General features: G+C 57.7%; 9 protein-coding genes across 9 annotated transcripts; 5 read left to right on the top strand and 4 right to left on the bottom strand.

The window, feature by feature from the left end:
- Positions 1-1,283: 1,283 nt before the first annotated feature.
- Positions 1,284-3,161, top strand: BKCO1_700041 (cysteine proteinase; the record flags this gene model as incomplete). Its single annotated transcript, XM_020278698.1, has 7 exons — positions 1,284-1,547; positions 1,605-1,691; positions 1,745-1,808; positions 1,860-2,134; positions 2,172-2,464; positions 2,524-2,997; positions 3,047-3,161. 7 exons carry the CDS (start codon positions 1,284-1,286, stop codon positions 3,159-3,161), a joined length of 1,572 nt encoding a protein of 523 aa, XP_020133468.1.
- A 1,210-nt stretch (positions 3,162-4,371) lies between these two features.
- On the bottom strand, positions 4,372-5,214 carry BKCO1_700040 (sorting nexin-3; the record flags this gene model as incomplete). The annotated part of the gene is made up of 3 exons (XM_020278697.1): positions 4,372-4,400; positions 4,617-4,938; positions 5,137-5,214. The coding sequence occupies 3 exons, from the start codon at positions 5,212-5,214 to the stop codon at positions 4,372-4,374; spliced, it is 429 nt and encodes a 142-aa protein (XP_020133469.1).
- Positions 5,215-6,693: 1,479 nt separating this feature from the next.
- Positions 6,694-7,220, top strand: BKCO1_700039 (uncharacterized protein; the record flags this gene model as incomplete). The annotated part of the gene is made up of 2 exons (XM_020278695.1): positions 6,694-6,755; positions 6,806-7,220. The coding sequence occupies 2 exons, from the start codon at positions 6,694-6,696 to the stop codon at positions 7,218-7,220; spliced, it is 477 nt and encodes a 158-aa protein (XP_020133618.1).
- An 875-nt stretch (positions 7,221-8,095) lies between these two features.
- BKCO1_700038 (rna recognition domain-containing protein) lies at positions 8,096-10,522 on the top strand (the record flags this gene model as incomplete). The annotated part of the gene is made up of 7 exons (XM_020278694.1): positions 8,096-8,297; positions 8,506-8,814; positions 8,862-9,045; positions 9,103-9,320; positions 9,378-9,565; positions 9,621-9,894; positions 9,951-10,522. The coding sequence occupies 7 exons, from the start codon at positions 8,096-8,098 to the stop codon at positions 10,520-10,522; spliced, it is 1,947 nt and encodes a 648-aa protein (XP_020133617.1).
- A 1,199-nt stretch (positions 10,523-11,721) lies between these two features.
- BKCO1_700037 (urea transporter) lies at positions 11,722-14,354 on the top strand (the record flags this gene model as incomplete). The annotated part of the gene is made up of 6 exons (XM_020278693.1): positions 11,722-11,795; positions 11,837-11,916; positions 12,010-12,042; positions 12,782-12,998; positions 13,061-13,188; positions 13,246-14,354. The coding sequence occupies 6 exons, from the start codon at positions 11,722-11,724 to the stop codon at positions 14,352-14,354; spliced, it is 1,641 nt and encodes a 546-aa protein (XP_020133620.1).
- Positions 14,355-15,191: 837 nt separating this feature from the next.
- Positions 15,192-17,438, bottom strand: BKCO1_700036 (ap endonuclease 2; the record flags this gene model as incomplete). The annotated part of the gene is made up of 3 exons (XM_020278692.1): positions 15,192-16,367; positions 16,417-17,129; positions 17,216-17,438. 3 exons carry the CDS (start codon positions 17,436-17,438, stop codon positions 15,192-15,194), a joined length of 2,112 nt encoding a protein of 703 aa, XP_020133619.1.
- Positions 17,439-17,991: 553 nt separating this feature from the next.
- Positions 17,992-19,093, top strand: BKCO1_700035 (cytochrome c oxidase subunit via; the record flags this gene model as incomplete). Its single annotated transcript, XM_020278691.1, has 4 exons — positions 17,992-18,151; positions 18,314-18,338; positions 18,607-18,766; positions 19,046-19,093. 4 exons carry the CDS (start codon positions 17,992-17,994, stop codon positions 19,091-19,093), a joined length of 393 nt encoding a protein of 130 aa, XP_020133622.1.
- A 355-nt stretch (positions 19,094-19,448) lies between these two features.
- Positions 19,449-22,444, bottom strand: BKCO1_700034 (anaphase-promoting complex subunit 5; the record flags this gene model as incomplete). The annotated part of the gene is made up of 7 exons (XM_020278690.1): positions 19,449-20,385; positions 20,552-20,688; positions 20,743-20,849; positions 20,901-21,024; positions 21,076-21,487; positions 21,547-21,640; positions 21,691-22,444. 7 exons carry the CDS (start codon positions 22,442-22,444, stop codon positions 19,449-19,451), a joined length of 2,565 nt encoding a protein of 854 aa, XP_020133621.1.
- A 537-nt stretch (positions 22,445-22,981) lies between these two features.
- On the bottom strand, positions 22,982-23,641 carry BKCO1_700033 (complex i intermediate-associated protein 30; the record flags this gene model as incomplete). Its single annotated transcript, XM_020278689.1, has 1 exon — positions 22,982-23,641. The coding sequence occupies one exon, from the start codon at positions 23,639-23,641 to the stop codon at positions 22,982-22,984; it is 660 nt and encodes a 219-aa protein (XP_020133624.1).
- Between the last annotated feature and the right edge of the window lie 390 nt (positions 23,642-24,031).

Genomic DNA, 24,031 nt, shown 5'->3' with positions numbered 1-24,031 from the left:
GCCAATGGACGGGACCTGGCTGGCGCGTGAAACGTCTGCTCTCTACGATGCGGTCATGGAAGTTGCTTCTACTCTAAAGGCTGAAACCTGCGGTAGAGCGCGGGCATTCCTTTTTCCTCGGGCGCGTAGCGAGCGCTTTACTTTTTGCTGGACCATCCGTGTGAGGCGGCATGCGATCGGGCGGGCAGCTCGCGGGCGCAGGCGCGTAGGTGCAGGCTGTGTTGCAAGGGTTCCGACGCTGCGGAAGGCTGGACGCCACGGTGGAGCTCGCGATGACCTGGAACCAGGCTCGCCCGGCCGTGTCTCGCGCGCGCTGTGTTGCTTGGGGGCGGCGTGCGGGCGACAGATCGCCTCGGGGCGTCCGCTGGCGCTGTGCGAGCTGGTTATAATGCTGCAGCTGTGTGCAGCTGCGCAGGCGGCCACCGAGCCTTGGCTGCCCGCTCCACCGGCCGCGGCGAATCAGACAGGCTCCCGCCCAGGACGTGCGCCGCGGCGTGACGGCAGCGACAGTATGTAACCTATCTCATTTTGCTCGCCGGCCCCATCTTCACCCCATTAGCCCGCTTCTCGCACGCAGCCGGGCGGCCTTGGAGCCAGCAATGCAGGGCGGCCGGCTGGCGGTGATGCGTTGTGCGTGATGGAGGCGCCGGGCCTGGGGCGGCGGCCGTGGGCGCGTCGCCGGAATGGCGTGGGGCGGGAATGCCCTCCGCCTGAGCGCACACATTTCCTGTGCGCCGTCGCTATGCCTCTCACAGCCTGTCTCACATCGCTGCCGCATTGCTCGACGCGCAGGCGCCCGCGCCGGCGTCGATGAGCTTCTTCAATCCTGGGCGGCCATCGAGTGCGACGGCGGCCCTCGCCGTTTCATCGCCGTGTGCGTGAGGGAGCTGCGCTGCGGTCTGGGACGGTACCTGGCAGCATAGTCGAGAGACTCGCAAGCCCCATCCCCACAGCTCAGCGTTGCCTCCATATATTGGCATCCTCCTTCTGCCCCTGGCAAAAGCTCGCGGTGTCACAGGAGAGTCGCTGCTGCAACCACGGGCGCGGGTCTCTGCGCATACTAAAACCGACTCCGCTGCCATTCCTCCATGGCCGCTCGTGGGTGACCTGCAATCCCGCGCCGCCGCTGTGCAATCTCCTGTCCTGTCCTGCCTCTGCCCTCAGCGGACGCGCAGCAGTCAACACCATCGTGACGCGTGCCTGATCGCCGCTGCCCCAGCCCGCGCCCCAGAGCTTCCCAGAGCATCCGCCAGAGCCCCAGCGCCCCAGCGTCCCAAGCGGCCATGAATCGCCAACCCGTCCTCTCGCCCAACTTCCACCACTACCCTGCGCAGCCCTTCCATGACCCGGCACTCGCGTCGGTGTCGGCGCTGTCGTACAGGTCTTTCCAGCTCCCCCATCGGACCGCGGAGCTTCCCGCCGGCTACAACCCAACACCACTGCCTCCGCGCCCACCAACCGCCAGGATGAGCTACCAGCAGATGGCTGCCGACGACGAGCTCGCCCACCTGCAGAAGCTCTCCAACGAATACACGCCCGAGGCCACCGTGAGTGCCCGCGCCCGCCCGCCCGCGCCTGAGAGTGCTGTTGCTGACTCCCCGCAGGGCCCGCTCGTCGGGCCAAGACAATCCACGGCCGCCATCACGACCGAGTACGCAAACGGCGACCCCGTCTATCGTGCGAAGACCCAGGTTCGTGTGCACCGCGCCGCCCGCCCGCTTGATCGCCGCTGAACTCGTACCAGAATCTGCCCTACAAGTACTCCCACTACCGGACCTGTCGCGGCGATGGACACTGCGGGTGGAGAGGTATGCACTGTCGTCCCGAGCAAGAGACGCCCCAGCTGACATGACGTGCAGCCGTGGCCTTTGGCTACTTTGAGGCTCTCCAGCGCGTCGGCGACCGCCACAAGTTCCTCGAGGAGCAGAGCCGCCTGCGCTCGCTCGCCAACCTGCTCAACCAGATCGGCCTGCAAGCCGACGTATATGAGGACTTTGCCGATGAAACTCTAGGCCTCCTTGGCAAATTGGCCAAATCGCCTGCCGTCGACGATGCCCTGCTGCTCGAGGCCTTCAATGACCCGATGGCGTCGATGGGCATCATCACCCACCTCAAGGCAAGTGTTCACATGATGGTTCGTGTGCGACGCGTACTAACATTAGCCCTCGCAGCTGTTGACCAGTGCTTGGATCCAGACTCACCCGCAGGACTTCGAGCCATTCCTCTTGGGTGAGGACTTGCAGCAATACTGCCGGAGGAATGTCGAGGCCAGCAACTGCGAGATAGAGCACGTTACCTTAACCGCTCTTTTCCAAGTCTTGCTCAAGTCTGCTGGATTCGCGCTCGAAATCTTGTATCTGGATCGCAGCGCAGGAGAAGAAGGCGACATGTACCGCCTCGATGTGACGACTCATGATGGCGTCCCAATCGTGGATGTTCCAACCGTGAGATTGCTTTACCGACCGTACGTGCCCATCCATCTCGTGTTGTGTTGGGGTCAAGCATGATCTAACTCGATTGCAGAGGCCACTACGATATCCTCTACAAGGCCGAGGAAGTCCAGAGCACCATGGCGCCTCAGATGCCCACCCAGGTCGCTGTCAATCTTGCGCCCCACTTCAATGAGGATTACGTGCATATGAACAGGGAGTTCTCGGACGTACTAGCTTACATTCCTGGCATGGGGCCCCAGGGTTTTGCCCCTAGCTTAGGTCAACCGTCGTACATGTCTGATCCATTCGCAAGCTTCTCACCTACTCCAACACAACCTCCACCGCAGCCTACACCCCAACTGTACTCGCCGTTATCAGTTCCACACAGCCAGGAGTACGTAGCCCCTACTGTCCCGCTGGAGGTCCCGCCTGTGACCATGGCAGTTGCCGGAGGTGGCAAGGGTGATGGTGGTTCGTTGTTCAGGCCCTCAGCGTATGAGTTGAAACCAGACTTCAATTCTGGTCCTACTCATTCACCAACCTTTCAGACATCCATCTTCAAGAAGTATGACCTCGTCGCGCGTGACTTAGATCCTTTGACTAACCACGTTTAGTTCTCACTACAACACTGCACACTTCTTGAACCCAGACTTCCAACCAGAGGAATGGTCACCAGATACCGAGTACTCTTCCAATAGTCGAGGACGCCACAAGTCCACGTCCCAGTAGTGTGTGCCACCGCTCGCACAACGTCCTCGGTCGAAGCCATGGTCTCAACCCCTGTTCGATCGAAAGTGGGACTGCCGCTGCGCTTGCCCAGCTTTTCGATTTGTCGTTGCATAGCATCATTAACGAAGTTGAACGGATGCCATCTTGCTCTGCCAACCACCCCCCAAGGCATCAGCTTGCTTACTTCACCGCGTTTATCATATCCACTCCTGGTTGTTTTTGGCGCAACTGAAACAGGCTTCAGCAACTGCTCGTTTCCGATGTTCGCATTATATCTTTAGGAAACGCCGTCACGACCTTATAAGACCATCTGCCTCAGGGTGCCCTTAGCTTTGGAATTTTTAGGCATTGCCCTATATTTTAGTTTCCAGGGATTGCTTTTTCCTTTCTGTTATCGCATCAGCTTCACAGTCGCTGATAGCCCTTCCCCTCTCTTTCTCGGCTTTCACCATCTCAGGTAGCACTCAAATAATCTGGCCATTCAAAATGGTTTTGCTCTAATTTCTTTGTTCTCCTTGTCTTATTCTCTTAACTTTGTTATCTGTCACCAATCAGCGCTGCTCCGGTCGGCATTCTAACGGGAAAAACGGTGTTTTTATGTCAAATGCTCTCGGATACGGAAATGGAACTCAGATGAGCGTATTGCTGGAGGAGTCGCCGGAGTCAGGCATTTACATACAAACAGATTGCTCGCTGTAATGAAAAGTATAATATTAACAAATAAAAAAAAACTCGGCAATCACAATCAAGAAAGTCCGGTTCAAGATCACCAGAGCGACATATGCGATGTCGCAGAGAGTGGCGCCCGATCCTTGTGCTTATTGATATGTATTTTTTTTGTTTGGGGGCGTACCAGACAGGGACCCTGACGTTCAGAGCAGATGAAATTGTTTTGGGAAAATGCTCTCAAAGGTAGGCTGACAGCAGCAAAAGGGTATCTATATCAAGCTTTCGTGGGGGCATTAATGCAAGCTCGCTTCCTTTTTCTCTCCCCTTCCCTAGTTCGCTACAAAAAAAGTAAAGTTCACGAACACAATCAAGGCAAAGGGCCGTATCGACTGTTGACTTGCCCAAGACCGTCCCGGCAAGCAGGGGCCAAGTGTCCGGCATTTCGCGGTCACGCATGCCACCTGGATCCGGTATACAGGGTTCTGTTGTTTACACAATCTCATCTTATCATCTTCGAATCGGTTTCTTCTTTTCCTCTGCCTCACCACTGGTTGCGGTCCCAGTTCGGATCTGTAGAAGACTCGTAGTCAGCACCGCATTTTCCATTGCTTTTTCTTCTTTTCCGAATCTTTTTCTGACATGGCAATATGTATCCCTCGGCCAGTCGAAATCTTGTCTCCACCCCTCCAGAAAAAAAAAGGTTTCACGCTGGCACCCTTCCTCCCACGCCAAATTGCAAAAGATTTAAGGATGCTATTCGTATGGAGAATAAGCGACAGAACTCACCTTGCACAAAGGCGGCCAGGACCTTGCTCCCGGTCTGCAGGAGCGGGTGGCCGACGACGATCTGTAGGAAGCGCTGCAGGCCCTCGCGGCGGTGCTCGATGACGTCGTCGGAGAAGCGGTTGGTGAAGACCTTGCCGGGCAGCGGGGGGATGGTGACGCGGGCCGACTCGCGCTCGAGGATGTCGCGGAAGGCCTCGAAGTCCGAGTAGCGCCGCCGCACCGACGACTGTTTGAGCTTGAAGGCCGGGATGTTGGTCTTCATGCTGATCTCGTACGTCGTGTACATGCCCCGCCCGGTGCCGTGGGTTTGCGGGTTGCGGACCTACATGGTGGGGAAGGCGTGGAAAGGTCAGTGGGGGCGATTCATGTTGTTTTGTCACTGGGGCAGGGAAGCTGAAAGGGGTTTGGGAAGTGGCTGGTTCGGTGTATGCGCGGGCAGGTGCTGCGTGATATGCCGGGGGATTTCGGAGGCGCTCGAAAACCGGCCATGGGAGTTGGTGTCTCGGCGTGGGGGACGCACCTCGATCTCGAGGAAATTCTCCGGAGGGCCGTAGAGCTCCTCGTAGGTTTGAGCACGAGAGTCGGGGAGCGACTGCATTGCGCTGGGGAATCTGGTGGTGCCGGTGGGAGCCAGTTTGACGGATTTATGCGGCAGGGCCGAGGCTGTGTGTGTGTGTGTTATTGCGCTTCACGCAGGCTTCGGGCGTGTCTGCGGGCGTCGAGGCGGCGCTTCACGTATGCTCGAGCTGCGTGCACGTTGCGGCTATGCAGGCGGTTGGTGTTGCAGCTGGGGGCGGGCGCGAGGCAGGCGGCTCGGGAGGCGTCACCGAGGTGCGTTGGATGTCAGAGCTCTCGTGTGATGGCTGGGATCGGCGGTCGAGCGTCGCGGTGGGTCGGTCGGGTGGGAGGTGCGCGTGCAGCTGCGGCGGGCGAGGATCGTGCGTATGCGTGCTGGCGGTGGTGGGAAACAGGCGGAGGGGAGAATTGGGGACAAGCGGGTAAGCGGCGCGAGGGCAGAAGTGGTGGTGGTCGCCCTCAGGCAGCGAGAATGAGGGGCACGACGATAGGCGATGCATCCCGGCAACGACGCCAGCCAGAGCCCCCGCCGCCGCCGCCGCCGAATCGCGGGAGCGCCTACGGACAGGCGTGCCAGCTGTTGGTCTTTGTGCGATTCTCCCAGCTTCTACGGTCCGTACGCGTCACGTCAACTGGGCTGGTGAGTGTTCACATGGCCACGGGCTTGCTGCAGGCCCTGCCACGCCGCTGCCCTTTGGTGTCGCTGACGCACGCGAAAAGTTGCAGGTTGAGTGCCCGCTGTGCTGCGCTCCGTCTTGGCTTGCTGCCGGCCGCCCTCTAAGTCGGCCGGGTGCTCCGCCAGCACCCCCTCCGTACGACTCCAACAGACGAGAACCGCACCCTTAACACAAAACGCTCTACCGGCCCTGCTGCAGACAGCCTCGGTACGTCTCTTTCCCGCTTCTGGGGCCCATATCTTATGAAGGCGCGATGGATGCTGGCGATCTCGCAGGCGCTGATCTTCCGGAGCCATGGCATGATGTGAGCCCGGCGGTGTGCCATGCTGGATCCGAGCAAGCGCGCCCACACCACTAGCATCTTTTTTGGTGTCGTCTGTAAATGTCATGCCGGACAAGGATTTCCCGTAACCCCAGCTTTCACGTCTTCTTGTGCAATCTGTGCCCTTCCCGTATGCGTGCCCCTAGCCTGCACATCCCGGTTTCTTGGAGTTGAGTGTGGTGTTGTCCTTTGTCCATATTCTCCTTCTCAGCGCAGCAGTGTAAGAAAGATGAGTGGTGGCTCAGCATCGCGGCAGAAAGAGCCCTCTGGTGCCGTGGACGTACTGACACGTTGCACCTAGCCACTCAAGGCAGCCTATCGAAGCCGTCTGCGAGCTTTGCTACATCTTATCCGCCAATTGGTAAGCAGCAGCGAGAGCTTGTGCACCACCTCAGCAGTACCTTTAGAGAGCAGTGCTTCTTTTATTGGATCTCGCTGACCAAGAATACTTAGCTGAAACCTCATCCCGTCCGAGCCGGGCAAGTCAAAGACGAGTATCAAAATGGCCTCTGCTCTGCCTACTGTGCCGCGCGTGGTGTTTACGATCATTGAACCGATTTCCCTGTGCGTCACACCTCGCTACCGTCGTTTCAGTCTTTCTGACGATTGCCCAGGGTCGCCGGGTTTCTGGGCCCTCTGCTCTCACCGCAGTTCTTTGCAGCTTCCCAGCTAGCCGCCAGCAAAGTTGCTGCCCAGACTCACGAGCTGACCTCAACGGAGCATATTCTGGCTCTTCAGCTTGGAAATGCCTACCTCCTGCTGGGGATGCTGGGCGTGTTCATTCTCAACACGACACTGGATCTTCCTACCGTGAAGGCGTACCTGGCTGCATTGTGGGTCGGTGACATCGGCCACGTGCTCATCACCGCTTGGGGACTAGGGCTCCAGGGAACTTTCGATATCCAGGGCTGGAATGCCGTGACCTGGGGCAACATTGGTTTCACCGTGATGCTTTTCGTCTTCAGGAGCCTGTACTTCCTAGGGTTCTTCGACAAGGAGCAGCGTGGTCGCAAGAGCAAGCAGACGTAGGGTGGGGCACGTGGTTGGGAGGGCGCGAACGATGGGATTGCCGAAATTGGACATGAGAGGGTAAGAGCCACAGTCGCAGCCGTCTCCTCACAAACAGACTCGCTGACGGTGTGCACGCAGGAAAGAGGTCTGGGTCATGACACATGTACCTATACGCTGCAATTGAGATGCGGGCTTTAGCGAACGCGGCCTCCGTAATGACGATAGAGTTCACCCTGGCTAAGCGCAGTGCAGCCTCATGCGAACCTACGACGCGGATGTCCCGGCGAGAGGATGCTCGGAAGCCTGCCGCCGTTGGCCAAAAGAGCGCCGTTGCCAGACAGCGCCGTGCGGCGAGCGGTCGCCCCCAGGGCCTGCAGGGACAGGACGAGAAGTCGCGCCTTCTCCAGCAAACCTAACGGGCCATCAGGGTGACCCGCACAGACGGACCGGGCGCGAGCGTGGGAATCTGCACGTGGGCAGCTATCCCGCCTCGCCGTGAGCGTAGCTCTGCGAGCATGTTGAAGTGAGGTTGGCTGCCTTCGACTGGACCCGCCGAGCCGACTACATAAGCCCCTTCCGCCCTCCGCCCTCCAACCTTCCCTTCTACACCACACTCTCTTCGCGATTCGATCAAGCTGCTCCTCAGGCCATTGCTGCGCGCTACTGACAACCTTCGCAACCAGAAATTGCGTCTTGCACCGCGCTCTGGCTCGCAACGCCAGCTCTTGGTAAGCCCCTCTTGCGCAGCAGTCAACCTCAGCGCATAGCCAGCCTACAGCGCGAACACACGCTCTGCGTGACACCAGCTGACGCTGCTACTGCCTTTCCTTTGTCTTAGCTGACACCCCAACCTCACAGAGTACACCTCCTCTTGGAGTAGCTTTTGTCCAGCCATGGCTCAGGTCACTACTCCCCCTCCGTCCTCTCACAGCAAGCACCGCCGTGTGCGCTCCACCCCCGACCACGCATCACCTGGCAGTTCTGGTGATGAGACCTACTCCGTGTCACCCGCCGCTCCTTCGACTCCCTTCAGCCCGCTCGAGAGTCGCGGCGGTGTCACTATCCCGAGCACGCCTCTCTCACCGCCGTCCGATGGTGAGTTCTCTGACCTTTTTCACTTGCCCGCTTCACTTGCCTCATTCGAAGCGATTCCTCTCGGTAAACCGCGAGTGCTTCGAGGCACTTCACCTTTGCCCCCGTTCCTCGCCTTACCTGCAAGCCTCAACCTCACTTGACTTTGGCCTGACTTAGCATTTTGCTTTGCCTCACTTGAACTTGTTGCTAATCTTCACCTGATCTGTAGGCGTTGTTGACCGTGGCGAGCGCTGCCATGGTAGAAGCATCGAGGAGACGAAGTGCTCGTTCAAGCCTGCTTCTGTGGCTGAGCTCTACGATGACCAAATTTTCCTGAGGAACCCTGATGAGAAGTCGGCGCCTGATCCGATCGTGGTCAAGTCGGGCAGCATGGCGCCTTTCCAAAAGAGCACTTTCGTTCCAACGTCGATGAGGCGCCGCGGACAAACCATTCTGCACCCTCACCTGATGGCAAGTCGCTCTGACCCGGCTGACATGTATGCCATGCTCGAAAATCAGCGTCCGCAGCCCTATGATGGTAGGTCCTCAACACACCCGATTTCATCACAGCCTAACTTCAAGCAGGTCATTTCATGCAAGTGCACCCTGAAGAGACGGTCATCAGCATATCGTCCCGCCCCGGATCGTCATCTCGTGAAGAGGAGTCCGCCGCCTTTGAGGAGTATGTTCGTGCTGGCCATAGCGACAAAATCAATGCTGGCAATGCTCAAGCCAAGCTGACTCCTGAGGCCTGCCTTTTCGTGGCAAAGTGAGCACTCCCATCCTTCGTCGTCGGGCTTGGCGACCTAACTGATATGTTTTGCAGCCTTCGTAAAGACAAGACGGACAGGGAGCTCCATGCCGCCTTGATCGATGAATTCGAAACCTACGGAACATGCTACGTCAAAGTCAAGCGTAATGGCGATATGCCGATCGCCTTTGTACAGTTCCACGAGAAGAGCAATGCCGATTCAGCCATGGAACGTGCCACTGGGGCTTCAATCCTCGAGCGCCCCTGCCGGATCGAGAGGGCGAGGGCTCCTCGTAAGCGACATCTGGTCCCCGCAAAATGAATGAAACCTATCGCTGATATTTGCACAGGTTCCGTTTTCGTCTCCCGCCGCGATGGAAGGACGCCCTCTAAGGCCGAAGTCTTGCAGCTTCTCCAGAAAGTCGGCGAAGTTGATAAGGTCTGGGAGATCTCAGAGATTGAGAGGGAGAGATTTGCACTGGCTCCCGGCTTCGGCTGCCGCTTCACTTTCTACCAGGACTCCATCGATGCGATTGCGGTCAGTCCACACCAACCTCAGTCCGTCCTGATTTACAACCACTAACTCCGCGCAGTACTACCGCGATCACCGTATCTATGATGTGGAAACCTTTCGGGCGCCGGAGAGGAACTGTGCGCCCACCTTTGCCTGGGACAGCATCCTTTCGCACCCGAACCGTTTGTCGAACATCCCTCGCTTCGACGCCGACATCCACCTGCGCAATGCTCTGTGGGTGGGTGGGCTTCCGTCGAGTGTCACCAAGTCTGAGTTGTTGCGGGTGTTCTCCAACCCACGCCGGGTGATTTCCCACGTGGATATCAAGATCCGTACCATGGCCGCGGACATTAGTATGTTATCCCATCCTATGTTTAGTTTCTGAGTGACCAGCCTAACTGAGTCACAGGCGAGGCTAGCTATGCGGTCATCCACTTTGCTGATGACCAGAGTGCCTCTGACGCCGCTTTGTGCACGTACCGTAGGCTGCGCCTCTTCAACGGCGAGCGCGTTCGCATCCAGTGGGCCTTCAAGGATTTCGTTCGTAACGTCGGACACGGCCCTACTGTTGGACTCAAGAACCACGGTGGCTGCGGTTTCGGCACCTACTTTGGTAACGGCCCTATCCAGGATAGCAGCTGCAGCTTCGGTCTCGACTTTGGACGTGGTACCCACGGTGTCCCGCTTCCTTTCCGCGCCTTTGGCAACCACCCTCGCCCGGCAGGCGATGTGGCTTCTTCCCACGCTGGCTTTGTCAATGGAGCTGGCCATTTCCCTGTGGGAAACTTCATGGGCCAGAACTCGGCTCAGCACGCCGCTGTGAACAGCCAAGTCTATGGCATGTACCCTGGCTCCATCGCTGCAACCCATACCAACGGCGGACATGTCGCTAACCGCGCAACCTCGTCGGCGCCTTTTGTGGGCTACCCGGTTGTCAACGGCACTTACCCCATGTGCACGCGCTTTCCTTCGAGGCTGTAAACAACGCCGCTATATTGCATTGACTGAACCACCACCTGAGGTGGTCATGTCCCTCTTCCTGTCTGGCTCCGCTTCGGTGGCACAGTTGTAAGATCCGTCGAGTACGATCCGTCAACTGTGACAGGAACAACATCTCAATACTTGCTTCACCTTTGCTGATACCCAATGACTTCAAACAAGAGACATCATTCAAAAGAATGGGGAGATGTTCCGGTCGGCCAGGAAACCGACGATGAGGGTTGAAAAGTATTTGCTTTATTCTTTGCTGATAACTTTGTATCCGGAAGGCATTCGTCGGCGGCGAACGGCCGAAAAGTGTGCATGGAAAACTATGTAAGACATGAAAAAGGCGTCAACGAAACTTTTCGTAGTTACGTGGGGAGTGGAACGCTAAGTCTGAACGTACTTGTACGGACTTACAGTCCGGATGTTTTCTTCAATTACCCACGTAGATAGAAAGCAGTGTCCTTCAAGGGGGCGCAAAGGGTCGGTCCAGTTGACATCCACTGTGGTAGCAGATGATGGGTTGCCCAAAAAAATAAAAATAAAAATTGAGCCAAGCTGCATTTCCTGTCTGTGGTTCCAACGATCTGAATCCATGGCCTGATATTTGCTTGCTTCGACACACCGGGTAAGAAGAGTGTGGCGTCCTGCACGGAGCATGGAAGGATGGGATGTTCTGCAAACCCGCAGTGCCACAGCGCCACCGGTCAAAGAAGTGTGCATCTCTTTCAACAAGACCTTGCATAAGCTGTGCCACGGATTGGATGCAGGAAACCGATTTGTATCGATTTGTACTGCCTACAGAGTATGGCTGGGACAAGAAGAGGGCTGCAGGGTCTGAAAAAGGTGACTACCAGACGCGGTGTCAAGACTCTCCCGCCATAAAACACAGCATGGAAGGATGCTAAAATAGTGAAGGAGCCACAAGCGCAAGATCACGCACATGACGGTGAGACCACGCGGTCGGACTTCCTGCCGCAATCGGGCTAGGGACGGCGCTCGGGTGGCGCGAGATCGGGTGCGCGGCTGCGCATGCACGACCGCCCAAATAAAATCTCACCGCGAGGATCCATCTTCAAGAGAGCCTCATCCTCAACCGCCTTCTACCCTCGTCGTTGTACTCCCCCAGCGCGCGCCCCGGTCCCAAAGCGTGCCTCTCCCTCTTCGACTCGACAAACAGCCAGCATCCTGCCGACATGGGGGTCCCGTCATTTCAGGCGTCCAACGCCATCATCTACCTTACCTACGGCGCTTTCCTGCAAGCTCTCCCGTCGTGCTTGAATGGCGTCGTGCGAGCTGACTTGTTCGCAGATTCTGCGGTGTCTTCGTGGCATGGAAGCTCCGCCATCAGTCCAAATCGGACTACCTGTCCAGCAACAGGACTCAGAAGGGTCAGAACAACAGGCGCGAACTCTTTAACATCAGCGAAAGAGCCGTGGTTTCTGCCGCTTTGGTTGTAGCTTACTGACTGCTCTGATATGCAGCGATACCGCTCGCCCTGAACTTCATAGCTTCGGGTGAGTGATGCACCGGCGGCAAGCAGATGCGTCTCTGCAGTCCGATTCTTCAGCATCCATCCCGGTTAGCGGCAGCAACGCTCTTCCAGCAATGATCAATCCGCATCATTCCTCCGGTCCAGCACCTCGCCGGCAGAAGGCGAAAGCCCCGCCGGTGAAGACTGCCAACGCGCAAAGAAGTTCATGATTGTCCGAGATGGACGGATTCTGGCCAGGTTCGTATTAGAGATCGATTCTTCGCAGTGGCCATGCTCGCTGGCGTCGTTCTCTCCACATCCTCACTGCACGACATGTGTCTGCGACTGACAGAAAGGCCATCCCCCGGCCTGGTTTGTGGATTTGCGGCATTTCTCTCCCGTTGAGACGAATCTTTCTCGGCAAGAGAATGCCGTTCCGCAACAAGCAGGCTATCTGCGTTATGTCTGCATCCATGGCAAGACAGCGATGATGTGGAGACGACCCAGCTGGGTCATCCCCTGTGCGGCTTCACTACGGGCGCTGCATCGAGCTGAGAGCTTCCGCGACATTCACCCTTTGCTTTCTCCCTGGTCGGAGACAGAGCAGAGAGGATGTTGCGGACTCCGGCAACGATAAAGCTGAGAAGTACCGTTTAAACTCGATCAAGATAATACTTGCGTGAGGAATGTGCTGCCGCTGATTAACCCTCCCATCCCCGAGCCTCCCCCCTGTTGTGTTGTGCATTCAGCTGACCTAGCCGATTCTTCTCGCCCCCGAACAGCTCTCGGTTCTGGAATTTTGTTCACGTATCCCGAGATCGCGACCATCGCCGGCGTGCAAGGTCTCGTGGTGTACGCGCTCGCGTCTGGCCTTCCGCTCCTGATCTTTGGCTATCTGGGCCCCATCATCAGGCGCAAATGCCCGGAAGGCTTCGTGCTGACCGAGTGGACGAGACAACGCTATGGCGTCGTAGCGGCTCTGTACCTTAGCGTCATGACGTGAGTGCTGCACCTCCGCATTTGATCTGCCGGAAGGACTATGAACTGACAGGCCTGCGTAGACTCATCACACTCTTCCTGTACATGGTTGCGGAGTTGTCGGCGCTCCAGCAGATCGTCAACGTTCTGACCGGACTGGACGGCCTTCCCGCGACGGTCGTCCAGTGCATTGTCACCACGATCTACACCTGTACGTAGCCAACCGTTCTTCTAGGGCTTTGGTAAAGGCTAATCGGCGTCCCACTAGCCCTCGGCGGTTTCAAGGTGTCCTTCGTCACGGACAACATCCAGGGCGCCATGGTGCTCGGCCTGATCATCATCGGCGTCATCACCGTGGGCGTCGAGACCACCGTCGACCGCTCGCTGATCGACTCGTCGGGCTACCTCGACTCCAACCTGCTCGGCTGGCAGCTCATATACATCCTCCCCGTGGCGATCCTGACCAACGACTTCTTCCTCTCCGGCTTCTGGCTGCGCACCTTCGCCTCGCGCAGCGACCGCGACCTGCGCATCGCCGTGACCATCGCCGCCGTCGTCGTCACCGTCGTGCTGACGCTCGTCGGCTGCGGCGGGCTGCTCGCCGCCTGGTCGGGCGTGTGGCCGGGCGACCCGCCGCAGGAGGGCTCCATCGCCTTCTTCAGCCTGCTCTCGACGCTGCCCGCCTGGGTCGTCGGCATCGTGCTCGTCATGGTCGTCGCCCTCTCGACCGCCGCCTTCGACTCGTTCCAGTCGGCCATGGTGTCGACCGGCTCCAACGACCTCTTCCGCAACCGCCTGCCGCTGTGGTGGATCCGCGCCCTCGTCGTGCTCGCCATGGTGCCCGTCATCGTCGTCGCGCTGCGCTCGCCGTCGGTCCTGCAGGTCTACCTCGTCTCCGACCTCGTCTCCGCCTCGCTCGTGCCCGTCCTCGTCGTCGGCCTCTGCGAGCGCGCGTGGTGGTGGTCCGGCGCCGAGGTCGTCGTCGGCGGCCTCGGCGGCATCTTCTCCGTCTTCCTCTTCGGCTGCGTCTACTACGACGGCGACGCCCGCCGCGCCGCCAACCTCATCCTGCTCGAGGACGGCCTCTACGGCGGCGACTGGAGCGCCTTTGGCGCCTTCGTCGCCGCCCCCGTCGGCGGCCTGCTGTGGGCCGCCGCTTGCTGGTGCCTCCGCGTCGGCGCCTTGTGGCTCCGCGCCAGGGCCAGGGGCGAGAGGTTCACGGCCTTGGATCGCCCCGCGTCGTCCGTCGCCCCCGAGAGCGCCGGCGAGAGTCTCGGCGTCGCTGCTGCTGGTGCTGGAGCGGAGGGTTATGGCACCGTTGGTGGCGCTGCCGTTGTCGTTGAGGAGGAGCCTGGTAAGGGTGGGAAGTTTGTGTGAGGAGAAGGGAAAGGGGTTTCTTTCCTTCCCATTCTCCTGTCCCTGTTGGTGGTGGAGGGTGACAGAAAGAGAGAGAGCCAGGTGTAGTTGGGCAGGATGACGGATGATGGGGGTGTGAGTCGGTATGGAGGAGGATGAAGGGAACGTCTCCTCTCGAACTCTGGGGTGTATCCGCATGTAGTACCGCTTCTTTCTGTCTCGAGAGCAACGACAACAATTCTACACCTTTACTCCCCTGATGTTCATTGATATTCAGCCCAGTCACCTATGTACTTATTAGTTGCAGCTACATCCGTTTGTTAATACTAACCGTTTTGCATTTTAGTGATCATCCGTTTCGTTTCTCGTTGGTCTTTCTCGGTGTAACACAACCTGCATAGTGAGTTGAAACATAGATTAATTTACCTACATCTGCCTCGCGTGGGTAGTCAACTACTATGCCTAGATCAATCTGTGTAGCTTTTATACTGACATTCACGTCTAGATATATGTTTTAGTTACTCACATACGGGAAATTTTCATAAGTTTGTTTGGTCGGTTTCAAAAGTATCGTATTAGTTTTCTCGGCAGATACAAGGAGTTGCAAGAGCCGTAGAGAAGCTAATCTTGTCACGTCCGCCGCCTATGCGCCCGGATGTCTAATTTGGCTATACAAGCCCGATAGCAGATATCAAAAAAACTGAAGAAAAAACCCGCACCTGTGTATCCCAACAATACCCCACACGAACGAAGAAGCTCGTCGACTTCCTCCTCTACCGCCTTGCTATTCGTGCAACAAACACGAACATGTCTGTCCCCATCGTCCATCTCTCCTTTCCGCTCCAGTCTTCCCCTCGCTCAACCATTCCAATCGCTCGCCCAGATGAACGTCCGACACCTCCACTCCGTGTTCTTCTCCTTCGCCCCGGACGGACCAATCGGGCGCGGACACATCCAGAACGCGCGCCCGCAGTTGACCCCTGGCTTCTTCGTCGTAAAGGAGACGCAAGGCTCATCGTGGTCATCGCACCGCGGCGGTTTCGGCTTGGTGAAGAGCTTGCCCCACGATTCCTTGGACACGATGGGATCGATGAAGGGGGGCGACGGCGGCCGAGCCGAGGTGGGCAATGGTTGGCCGGCGGTGGCTGCCGCTTCCCGCTCGCCGAGAGTGAGGGAAGAGGGATCGATGGGCGGCGATTGCGACTGCGGCTGCTTGCTGAGCGAATGCGAGGACGAGTTCTCCGGTATTGACGGGCCTGGCGATGCGCGAGCGCTGTATTCGCCTTGTTCCGCTGTGTCCATCACTTCGAGCCCGGCCTCTGATGTCGATCCGACAGCGTTCTGCTCTCGCTCTGGAGAGTCTCTGGTAGACGTCTGACTCGACTTTGGATCGTGGATTGGCGGCACGACTAATGTGGACGAGCTCTCGATGGTCTTCGACGAAACATTGCTATCGTCGCGGGATAACGACGGCGTTGATTTGAAGAATCCTCTCAAGGACTGCTGACCTTTGACTGAACTACTTTGCGTTGGTGCTGGCGCTGACGATTTCTTCTTTTTGTTCGACTTTGCAGTCGCAAGCGCTGGAGCAGAGCGCTTCTTCTCTGAGCTGGCTGTAGAACGAATGTGATTGCCCCCATTGGATTGTGACGCTGTCGAAACTTGGCTGTTCTGTGATGCTTCTGGCTCAACTTGGCTATCATCTTGTGCTTTTCCCTCTGGCTTCGGCTTTAACAAGGACGGGGACGAGCTGTTAACGACGACGGCCGAGAACTCCGCGCTTGCGCCATCATTGGCCGAGGGCTTGCGGCTTGTCGGCTTACGAGAAAACATGTCCTTGATACTTCTCCTCCTGTCGAACTCTGGCAATAGCCTCCCCGATGAGGCAGGTGAGTCTTTTAGCGTCCAGTCGCGTAGCCGTTTGCCGTCTCTGAATATCCCAGGTGGATTCATGATATCACTCAAAGCAACCTCTTCACCGTCTGACGTAACCCTTTCCTTGAGAAGAGCGTATACAGGACAGTGGTCTGAACCCTGAACTTCTGGTTAGACACAATTCATCTCACAGACAGCGAAAGCTCACCATCAGTCCCTCCTGAATGTCTGCGCTCTGCACCCAGTCCTTCATCGAGATGCTGCAAAGCACAAAATCAATCCTCGACCCGAAATTCGCCGGCCTAGCATTGATCTTTTGTTCCCAATGGGTAAACATGCCCTTCCTCGTTGGGTGGAACTCGCGGCACGTATCCCAAAGTATCGGAATCTCCCTTCCCCCATCCCGCGGTGGCACGACATCGCCGCTCTCCAACATCTGGTTAAATATGCGTCGATTGCCCGTCGACACGTACTCCTCATGCGAGATGCCCTCCTTGCGCATGTTCTCCTCAGCGTTCGCGGTGTCGATCTCCGACCGCGATACATTCAAGTCGCCGCACAAGATGACACGTTTGCCCTCGCGCGTGAGGTTCCGTATGCGGGCGTCGAGCGCGCTGAAAAAGGCGTACCGGAAATCGTCGCGCAAGCCGTTGCTGTTCGCCGGGCTATATACCCCAAATACGACGAACGCCGGGAACTCGAGAACCACACACCGGCCCTCGGAATCCAGCGCCGCAGGATCGACGCCACCAGCCATCTCTATCTGCTCTTCCGTAGGATACCCGCCAATGTGTTGGTCCGAGGGGAGGTCGCGGTAAGCGGTCGAGGATCCCGGGGGGCAGAGGACGCCAAGGACGCCTTCTTCAGCGCGGATGGGAGCGCAGCGGGACGACCGGGTGTAGATTGCGACACCTGAGTAGCCTGGCTACCAGTTAGCGTTTACTGTTCTGAGCAGGTCGTACATGATGAGCAGCTCTATTCCATCCCAGACTCAATCCGTTGCACACCTTTCTTAAGCTTCGGTAGACTGAAGAAGCAGTCCCACCCAGGAACCAGCACCATGTCGTCGCGCAAGTCCTTTCGCTGGATCTTCAGCTCCTGCATAATGACGATGTCCGCCTCGAGCAGATCGAACATGGCGTCGAAGGTGCGCTTGTCGCGCCATGGCTGGTAGCCGAAGGGATTTCGGATGCCATTGACATTCCAGGTCGTGATCCGGAGTGGCGGCATTTGTGTGCGTGCAGCTGCAGCTTGCAGACAGCGCGGCGGTTGACTGAGTTTCGCAGAGATCTGAGCGGAGAAAGCACGACGATGTAGAGCAATTGGTGGTGGCGGCTAGCTAGCCCGATGGTGGAGGAATCTGCGCGGAGCGGCGGGCAAGATGGCGGCGCGAGTTCATGACCGGAGCGAGCGGCGATCGCGCTGCTGCTGCTGCTGCTGCTGCCGTCTGTGAGCGTGCGTTGGTTGTAAAGTTTGAGTTGAGCAAGGTAGACGCGCCGTCCGGGTAACCAGGATGTAGCCCCGGCCAGTCGCGTCGCGCGTAAAAGCGATGGCGTCAGAGGCGGGAGCGGCGGGCGGGTTTGAGGGGGCGGAGAGGCCCCAGCGCGCCAAGCTCCTGGCCGCGGGAATGGCCGGGGCGAACGGGGAAAGTGGTGTGACGGAGCGCCGAGAAGCCGCACATGGTGAACCTGCAGCTTCGTAACCGCAACCACCACCATCTAACCCCACGCATCCGGCTACCCACCCATCTCCACTCCAACCGTCGCCGATCGGAACCGCGATAATGCTGTCTCGCGCCATCATCCGCCGCTCCGCCCAGGCCCTCCGTGCCCCGGTCTCCCGTCGCACCTACTCCTCTGCCCAGGGCGGCTTCGAGGGTGCTACTGACAACGCCTTCAACCGTGAGCGCGCTGCCGTCAAGCAGCACGCCGCCGAGACTAGTGGTGCGTAATACGTCTACCTTTGCGATGGTCTGCCCGGTCCATTGGAAGCTGGGGAGGAGAGGATGCGGGATGCGGGATGTACTTTTGACAATGGGAGGAGGGGCATGCTGTGCCGTGTGCGACATCGGAAACGACGGGATGCTGATTGACTGTTTCATACAGATCTCTGGCGCAAGCTGTCTATCTAGTGAGTGCCATCGCCCTCGGCTTGCCATTCCACTTCACTGCGGGGACGTTCCATTGGCCCGATGCACTCGCGCCAAGATGAAGGTCTTGCGACCGCTACCGAAGCTCTGACTTGTGTTCTCTTCTCTCGCCTGTCTCCGCACCTGGCTTGAGTGATGGGGAAAGAGCGGAGAAGAAAAAGAAAGCTGCAGCGGCGCAGTTCCAAGACTCATGGGGGGACATTATGCCTACAATCAAATTGGCCTACCACTTACCTTTTTCTTCTCCAGCGTCGTCCTTCCCGCTCTCGCCATGTCGGCCGCCAACGCCTACAGGCTGTGGAGCGAGCACTGGGAGCACGAGTCCCACATGCCTCCGCTTGAGGAGCGCCCCGAGTACCCCTACCAGAACCTCCGCACCAAGAACTTCTTCTGGGGTGACGGTGACAAGGTAAGCACGCTTTCTTCACCTCCTGACCTACTTGCTGCGCTCGCTTGGTCGTTGCGGGTGCATTCTGCCCAGCGTAGTGAGGTGTGAAGAGGAGGAGAAGAAGCAACGCTTAGAGAGCGTTTTCTTAAGGCATGAGAAGCATGCACTCGCGGAGTCAAGCCTTCGGCGCCCGCCCAAGCAAGAGCTCTGGAGACATGCGATTCGCGGAATGATGCGACAGCAGCCGCAGAAGGCGTCTTGTCTGCTGTGAAGATGAAGCTGATGATTGCCCCTCCACAGACCGCCTTCTGGAACGACAAGGTCAACTACCACAAGAAGGACGAGTAAGCGTTCTCTCATCCGGAATGTTTACAACCGTCGCCACGTGCTCTCGTTTGGCGTAATCGGGAAGGAGCATACCCTGCAACCTTTTTGTACATAGAAGCCAAACGAGAGAAAAACTCAAAGTGGGCCCTGAATGGTTGTCGCCAATCCTTAAACTAGGAAAGGAGAAAAAGAACCGCAAGCCAGTTCTTCTCCGTTATTCTATTCCCTCAGCACGCGAAGAGATATACCAGACAGTACTGTACTACCAATGCCAAATCATTCCCTTTGTCTACTCTATACGCCTTTGCATCTGCAACAGAATAGAAGGGGAAACGATAGAGGAGTTGGTCGTCTGCTGTTATCTCTTGGCTCTAAATCATCCCACCGTCTCCGCGACAGCCGCTCCATCCCCTTCCATGACGGCCTTATAACGACCGATGTATGCCACGGCTTCCTCCACAGCCGCAGAATCGTCCTTCTGTCCCAGTCCTAACGCACCACCACCAGGGATGACCCCTGCCGCATCATCCGCAGCCATCGCCGTGCGTAGCTTCTCCAGCAGCGCACGCTTGGCGAGGGTCTCACATTCGCCACGTACATCCTCGATGGCATGGAAGCAATTTCGGGCTTTCTCGAGGAACAGCATCGCCTCAGTGAGTGTCCTCTGGTGCGCCGCCGTGCCGCCGCCGTCCGCCGCGGATAATGAAGTGGTCGAACTATTTCCATCTGTTGCAGCGGTTGATGTGGCAGCGTTGATGGCAGTAGAGGAAGGAGCAATCTCGCGCTGCTGCTGCTGCTGGTGGTGGTATTGTAGCTGCTGCTGCTCCTCGCCCGCAATTCCGACGCATGCGTCTGCCAACGCAAGGTACAGCTTCGCGCACAGCGCCTCGTCGCCTGCCTCAAGCGCCAACGGTGCGACGGCGTCCCCGAGCCGTCTTGCGGCGCGGAACTCACCCAGCTCCACTAGGATGGTCTGTACTGCCGCCAACGCCTCCCACAGCGCTGGCCACAGCCTCGCGCGGTGCGCTGCGCTCGATGCTCGCATTGCTATGCTAAAGCCCTTCTCGGGCACTCCGGCTTTGGCGAAGAGCGTGGCCTTGAGCGTTAGCAGGTGCACACGCTGATAGATGTCGGCGTCCTCGGCCTTTAGGTCGGCAGCAAGCTCATCGAGACGCACAAAGGCGGCAGCGAAGTCACCGCGGCGTGTGAGCGCGTCCACCTCAAGGGCGGTGAGCTGATACAGAATCTCCGGATCCGTGGGGCGAAAGGCCCGTAGGGCGTCGAGGAGATGCGTCGCGGCCGTGAAGTCGGATCTGTGGTAAAGAAAGAAGAATGCATTAGCGGAGATGTTGAATCAATGATGTTGTGTTTGCCAGAGAAGGTTTTGAGGGAAGTCTGGAGGTTCCTTAACCTCCTTCTATGTCAATACTGCGAGATTTCCGAAAGTGCTCGCTGTGTCGATCTCTTAGTCGTGCTTACCTTCTTAATGCTCGCTTTGCCTTCAGGAGGGCCGCGTAATTGCTTATGTATTGATGGAATTTGAGGGTGCGGTGGTCTGCCTGATTAATGGAATCAAGTATCTCGAATGCTCCTGTGTAGTCTCCCGCTTGTGATCTCTAGACCAGATTTTAGTGAGCCGAGCAGGCTTGGGAAGGAGTTGCCAGCCTTACTATGTATGCGCTATGGCAAGTAGAACGGAGAGTGTCTTCGATAGGACATACGTTGCCGTAGCAGAGATAGAGAATGTCGCAAACAGCATCTGAGAGGTCAGTGGCCCCTGAAGATGCAGTCAGTAACCATGAGAATTGGAGAGAGCTCGGAATTCAACCTAGTCTGCCGTATAATGATGCTTGCATCAACATCTGCGAACCGATATTGCTTCTGATGTTGTGCACCACATTGAGGTGCGCGCTTTGATAGATGTGCTCGAAAGCACGGGGTACGCTCGAGCCCTGTTTTTGGATCAGATGACTTACTGCCCATGCCAGTGCCGTTCAACTTACGCTGGAAAGAAGCATCTTGGCTTCACTCAAGAGTGTCGAGCTCAACAAACTCCACATTTTGGTTTCCTTTGCCTTCGACTTCAAAAATGCTAATCCGTCGCGTTCAGATCCCAACATACCGCCATAACCGGATGCTCTGATCTGCTTCGGATAAGCCTTGGCTAGATGGTTCAACCAGCTCAAGCTGAAGTTGAGGCAGCCCATGTCCTGGTTCTCACGGGCAGTGGCAATGGTCTCGTTCATGGCGGCAATGGCCTCGCTGAAGCAGCCGAAGTCTGCTTGGAGGATAGCCATGTGGAGCAGAGCATATTGGTAATATGTCTTGTCTCTCGTCTGCATTGTGTAATCGAAGTAGCGATGCAGGTTGTCGAAGGAAGAAGTGTAATCGCCAGCTCTCCACGCATCGAAGAACCTACAACCGGTCAGCTGTTCTCTGTATGCCTCCATAGCTGAGCACCAACGGGGGCTAACTTGACGAAATGTGCAAGACTGGGTGCCGTAGCCGTCGGTCCCAGCATCTTGCGCAGACGCTCTCTCATATCATCCGGCACACGGTTGCCGTACTCTGTACTCGAGTTAGCAGCCGGCGATGCCGCACGTGACGGTTCCTCTTACTCTGCAGGCGATCTATCTGAAATGCCAACAGCTTCTCAATCTCGTCCATACTCGCCAGCCCCTCCTCTTTGCCCATCTCATCCAACTGCCCATAGGCCACCCTAAACAGCCCATCTTGCTCCTCCAGCCCCAGACCGGCCAAGTTCTCATCAAACCACGGTTTCCGAGTTTCCTGGAGTGTTGCGCCATCGAGCACTCGCCTCCGCTCCTGCCACCGGTCCTTCGTTGGCAGCTTGTAGTTGACCAAAGCGAGCCACAGCTTGCTCACGTCATGAAACTGCAAGCGGGCGAACTCGAGCTGGGCGCGGCGTACGAACGTGCCCAATGGCGAGGTACGCGAGAGGCTGATCCGCGGCGGAGGGTGATGCCGCTCGCTGGCCGAAATGAAGTTGCGTGGCGGTTTGCCCACCAGTTCCGACAGCGCGTCGAAGAAGCTATGGAGCGCGTCAAGGCTGTCGATGCACCACAGCCGGGCTAAAAACGCGTCGTATAGCGTTTCGTCCCTGCCCTCGGGGGGGCCGTCGCCTGGGGGGCGGTGTGGGTGGGCGGCCAGGATTTTTTCAAAGTGCTCCAGGGTAAGGACGCAGGCGTCGGCGTGCTTGGCTCCCCCGACGCCAGCCGCATCCTCTGGGATAAGCTGGGAGGTCAGGAAGGTGAGGATGGGAATTGTGGCCGAGGACGGAGCTGGGTACTCGCAGTACAGCTTCGCGAGGACCAGAAGGCTGATCTTCTGGGGATTCAGGTACCGCGCCATGGCCGCGATTGAAGAGCCACCGGTGTGGAGTTCGGTAAACTACCTGATTTGTTTTTTCTTTCTTGGTCTTCTTCAGCGGCAGTTGAGTGGATCACGGATTGTTGTTTCAGGTCGCTTCCACATGGTGTGTTAATGCTCGTAAGCTGTCAAGATGTGGGAGGTGCGATGGTCAACACGGCGGGGCCAGGCACGCTTGTTTTGTTCGCGACGGGAAGGCGCAGCTCGCGCGCGTACCGCAGGAGCTTGGACCTGGGCTCTGCCGCCCACAGCATGCCTACGACTGAGATACTGAAGGATGTACTTGGATAGGCGCAACTATTTACGTTGTATTTAGGATGTCGTTTTAGGAAGATTCCGAGCCTCCCGGAAGGGCCTGCTTTCCTGAGCCTTGCAACCAACCCTGCCAATCTGCAATTACCTATAATATTGCGCTCAACCATGCTCGACTGCCCCTCCGCATCTGGCTCAACGCCCGCTGCCGCACTCTACGCCCCAAACGCCGTTTTCCCGACCTAGGATGGAGCTTGATCCCAACATTCATGGAGCTCTTGACTCGTTCGATGGCGCCTTGGTAATCGCGTCTACTCGAGCATCCTCTGCACTTTCGCTGTCGCTCAACTCATTGGTGGCCCATATCTTGCCAATGCAGAGCTCATAAGGTCCAGGCACTCTGTCAGTTAAGCTGATACCCACGGAACGCACCCTCTGCCTCATCATCTCCTTCTGCGGCTCCACCGGCACGCCGTGATTCGTCCGCACAAACTCGCTCAGCTTAATGAGGACCGTCTCCCACTCTCCCGGCTTGCGCGCGTAGAGACGATGCTGATGTATGTCCGTCGGCACGACCGACTCGGTCTGCACGTTCACGAAGTACTTGCGGCCGTCCGACTTGACGCGCAACGCCAAGTACCGGTACGGATCGAGGTCGAACAACGACTTGCCAAAGAGGGTGGCCGGGCGATCGCGCGTCCTCCAGCCCGCGTAGCCAGTGCGAGACACGTGGGGGTTATGCTGGGGTAGCTGAATGGAAATGTTGCCGCGGAAGCGGGCGTGCGGCGGCGAGATGCCGGATTGAGGAACGAAGTCGAGGTCGACCTCTGAGTAGCCGCCCAGGTCGGCGTCGGACATGCGCTTGCAGTCATCAATGGACGAGGCATCGGAGAAGGTGACGAGCGGCAACGGAGCGGCGCCTTTCATGGCCTCGAGCTGGAGGACTGCACAGCGACGGATTAGCAAGTTGCAGCGTGTGGCGACGGCAAGGTGTCGGGCGTGCCTGTGTTGGAGCGGCGGCGCAGCTCGTCCAGGCTACGCTTCCAAAAGCCTGGAGCACCAAGCACTGCTGTAGACCGCATGGCTTCGTTGCACGCGTGAATCGCTCTGAAGAAGGACAGGGTGTTTTGGTGGAGGGGCAGTCCGGCAACGGAGCTCTGGTCGTTCGGAGCTCAGGCGCTGCGGCGAGCGAGCGATGAATGACGCCGGTTCGACCGGGGTGTGCGTCGCCCGAAGGAATTTCTCGACCGCGCCCTCCGCAGCAGAGCTATCTTGTCGCGCCACATCCACCCTTCTCCAATTTTCTTGGTGCCTCTC

The sequence above is a fragment of the Diplodia corticola genome (assembly GCF_001883845.1).
Source record: "Diplodia corticola strain CBS 112549 chromosome Unknown scaffold7, whole genome shotgun sequence".
NCBI lineage: Eukaryota > Fungi > Ascomycota > Dothideomycetes > Botryosphaeriales > Botryosphaeriaceae > Diplodia > Diplodia corticola.
The sequence above is the reverse complement of the archived record's forward strand: the minus strand, read 5'-3'. Positions and strand labels throughout refer to the sequence as shown.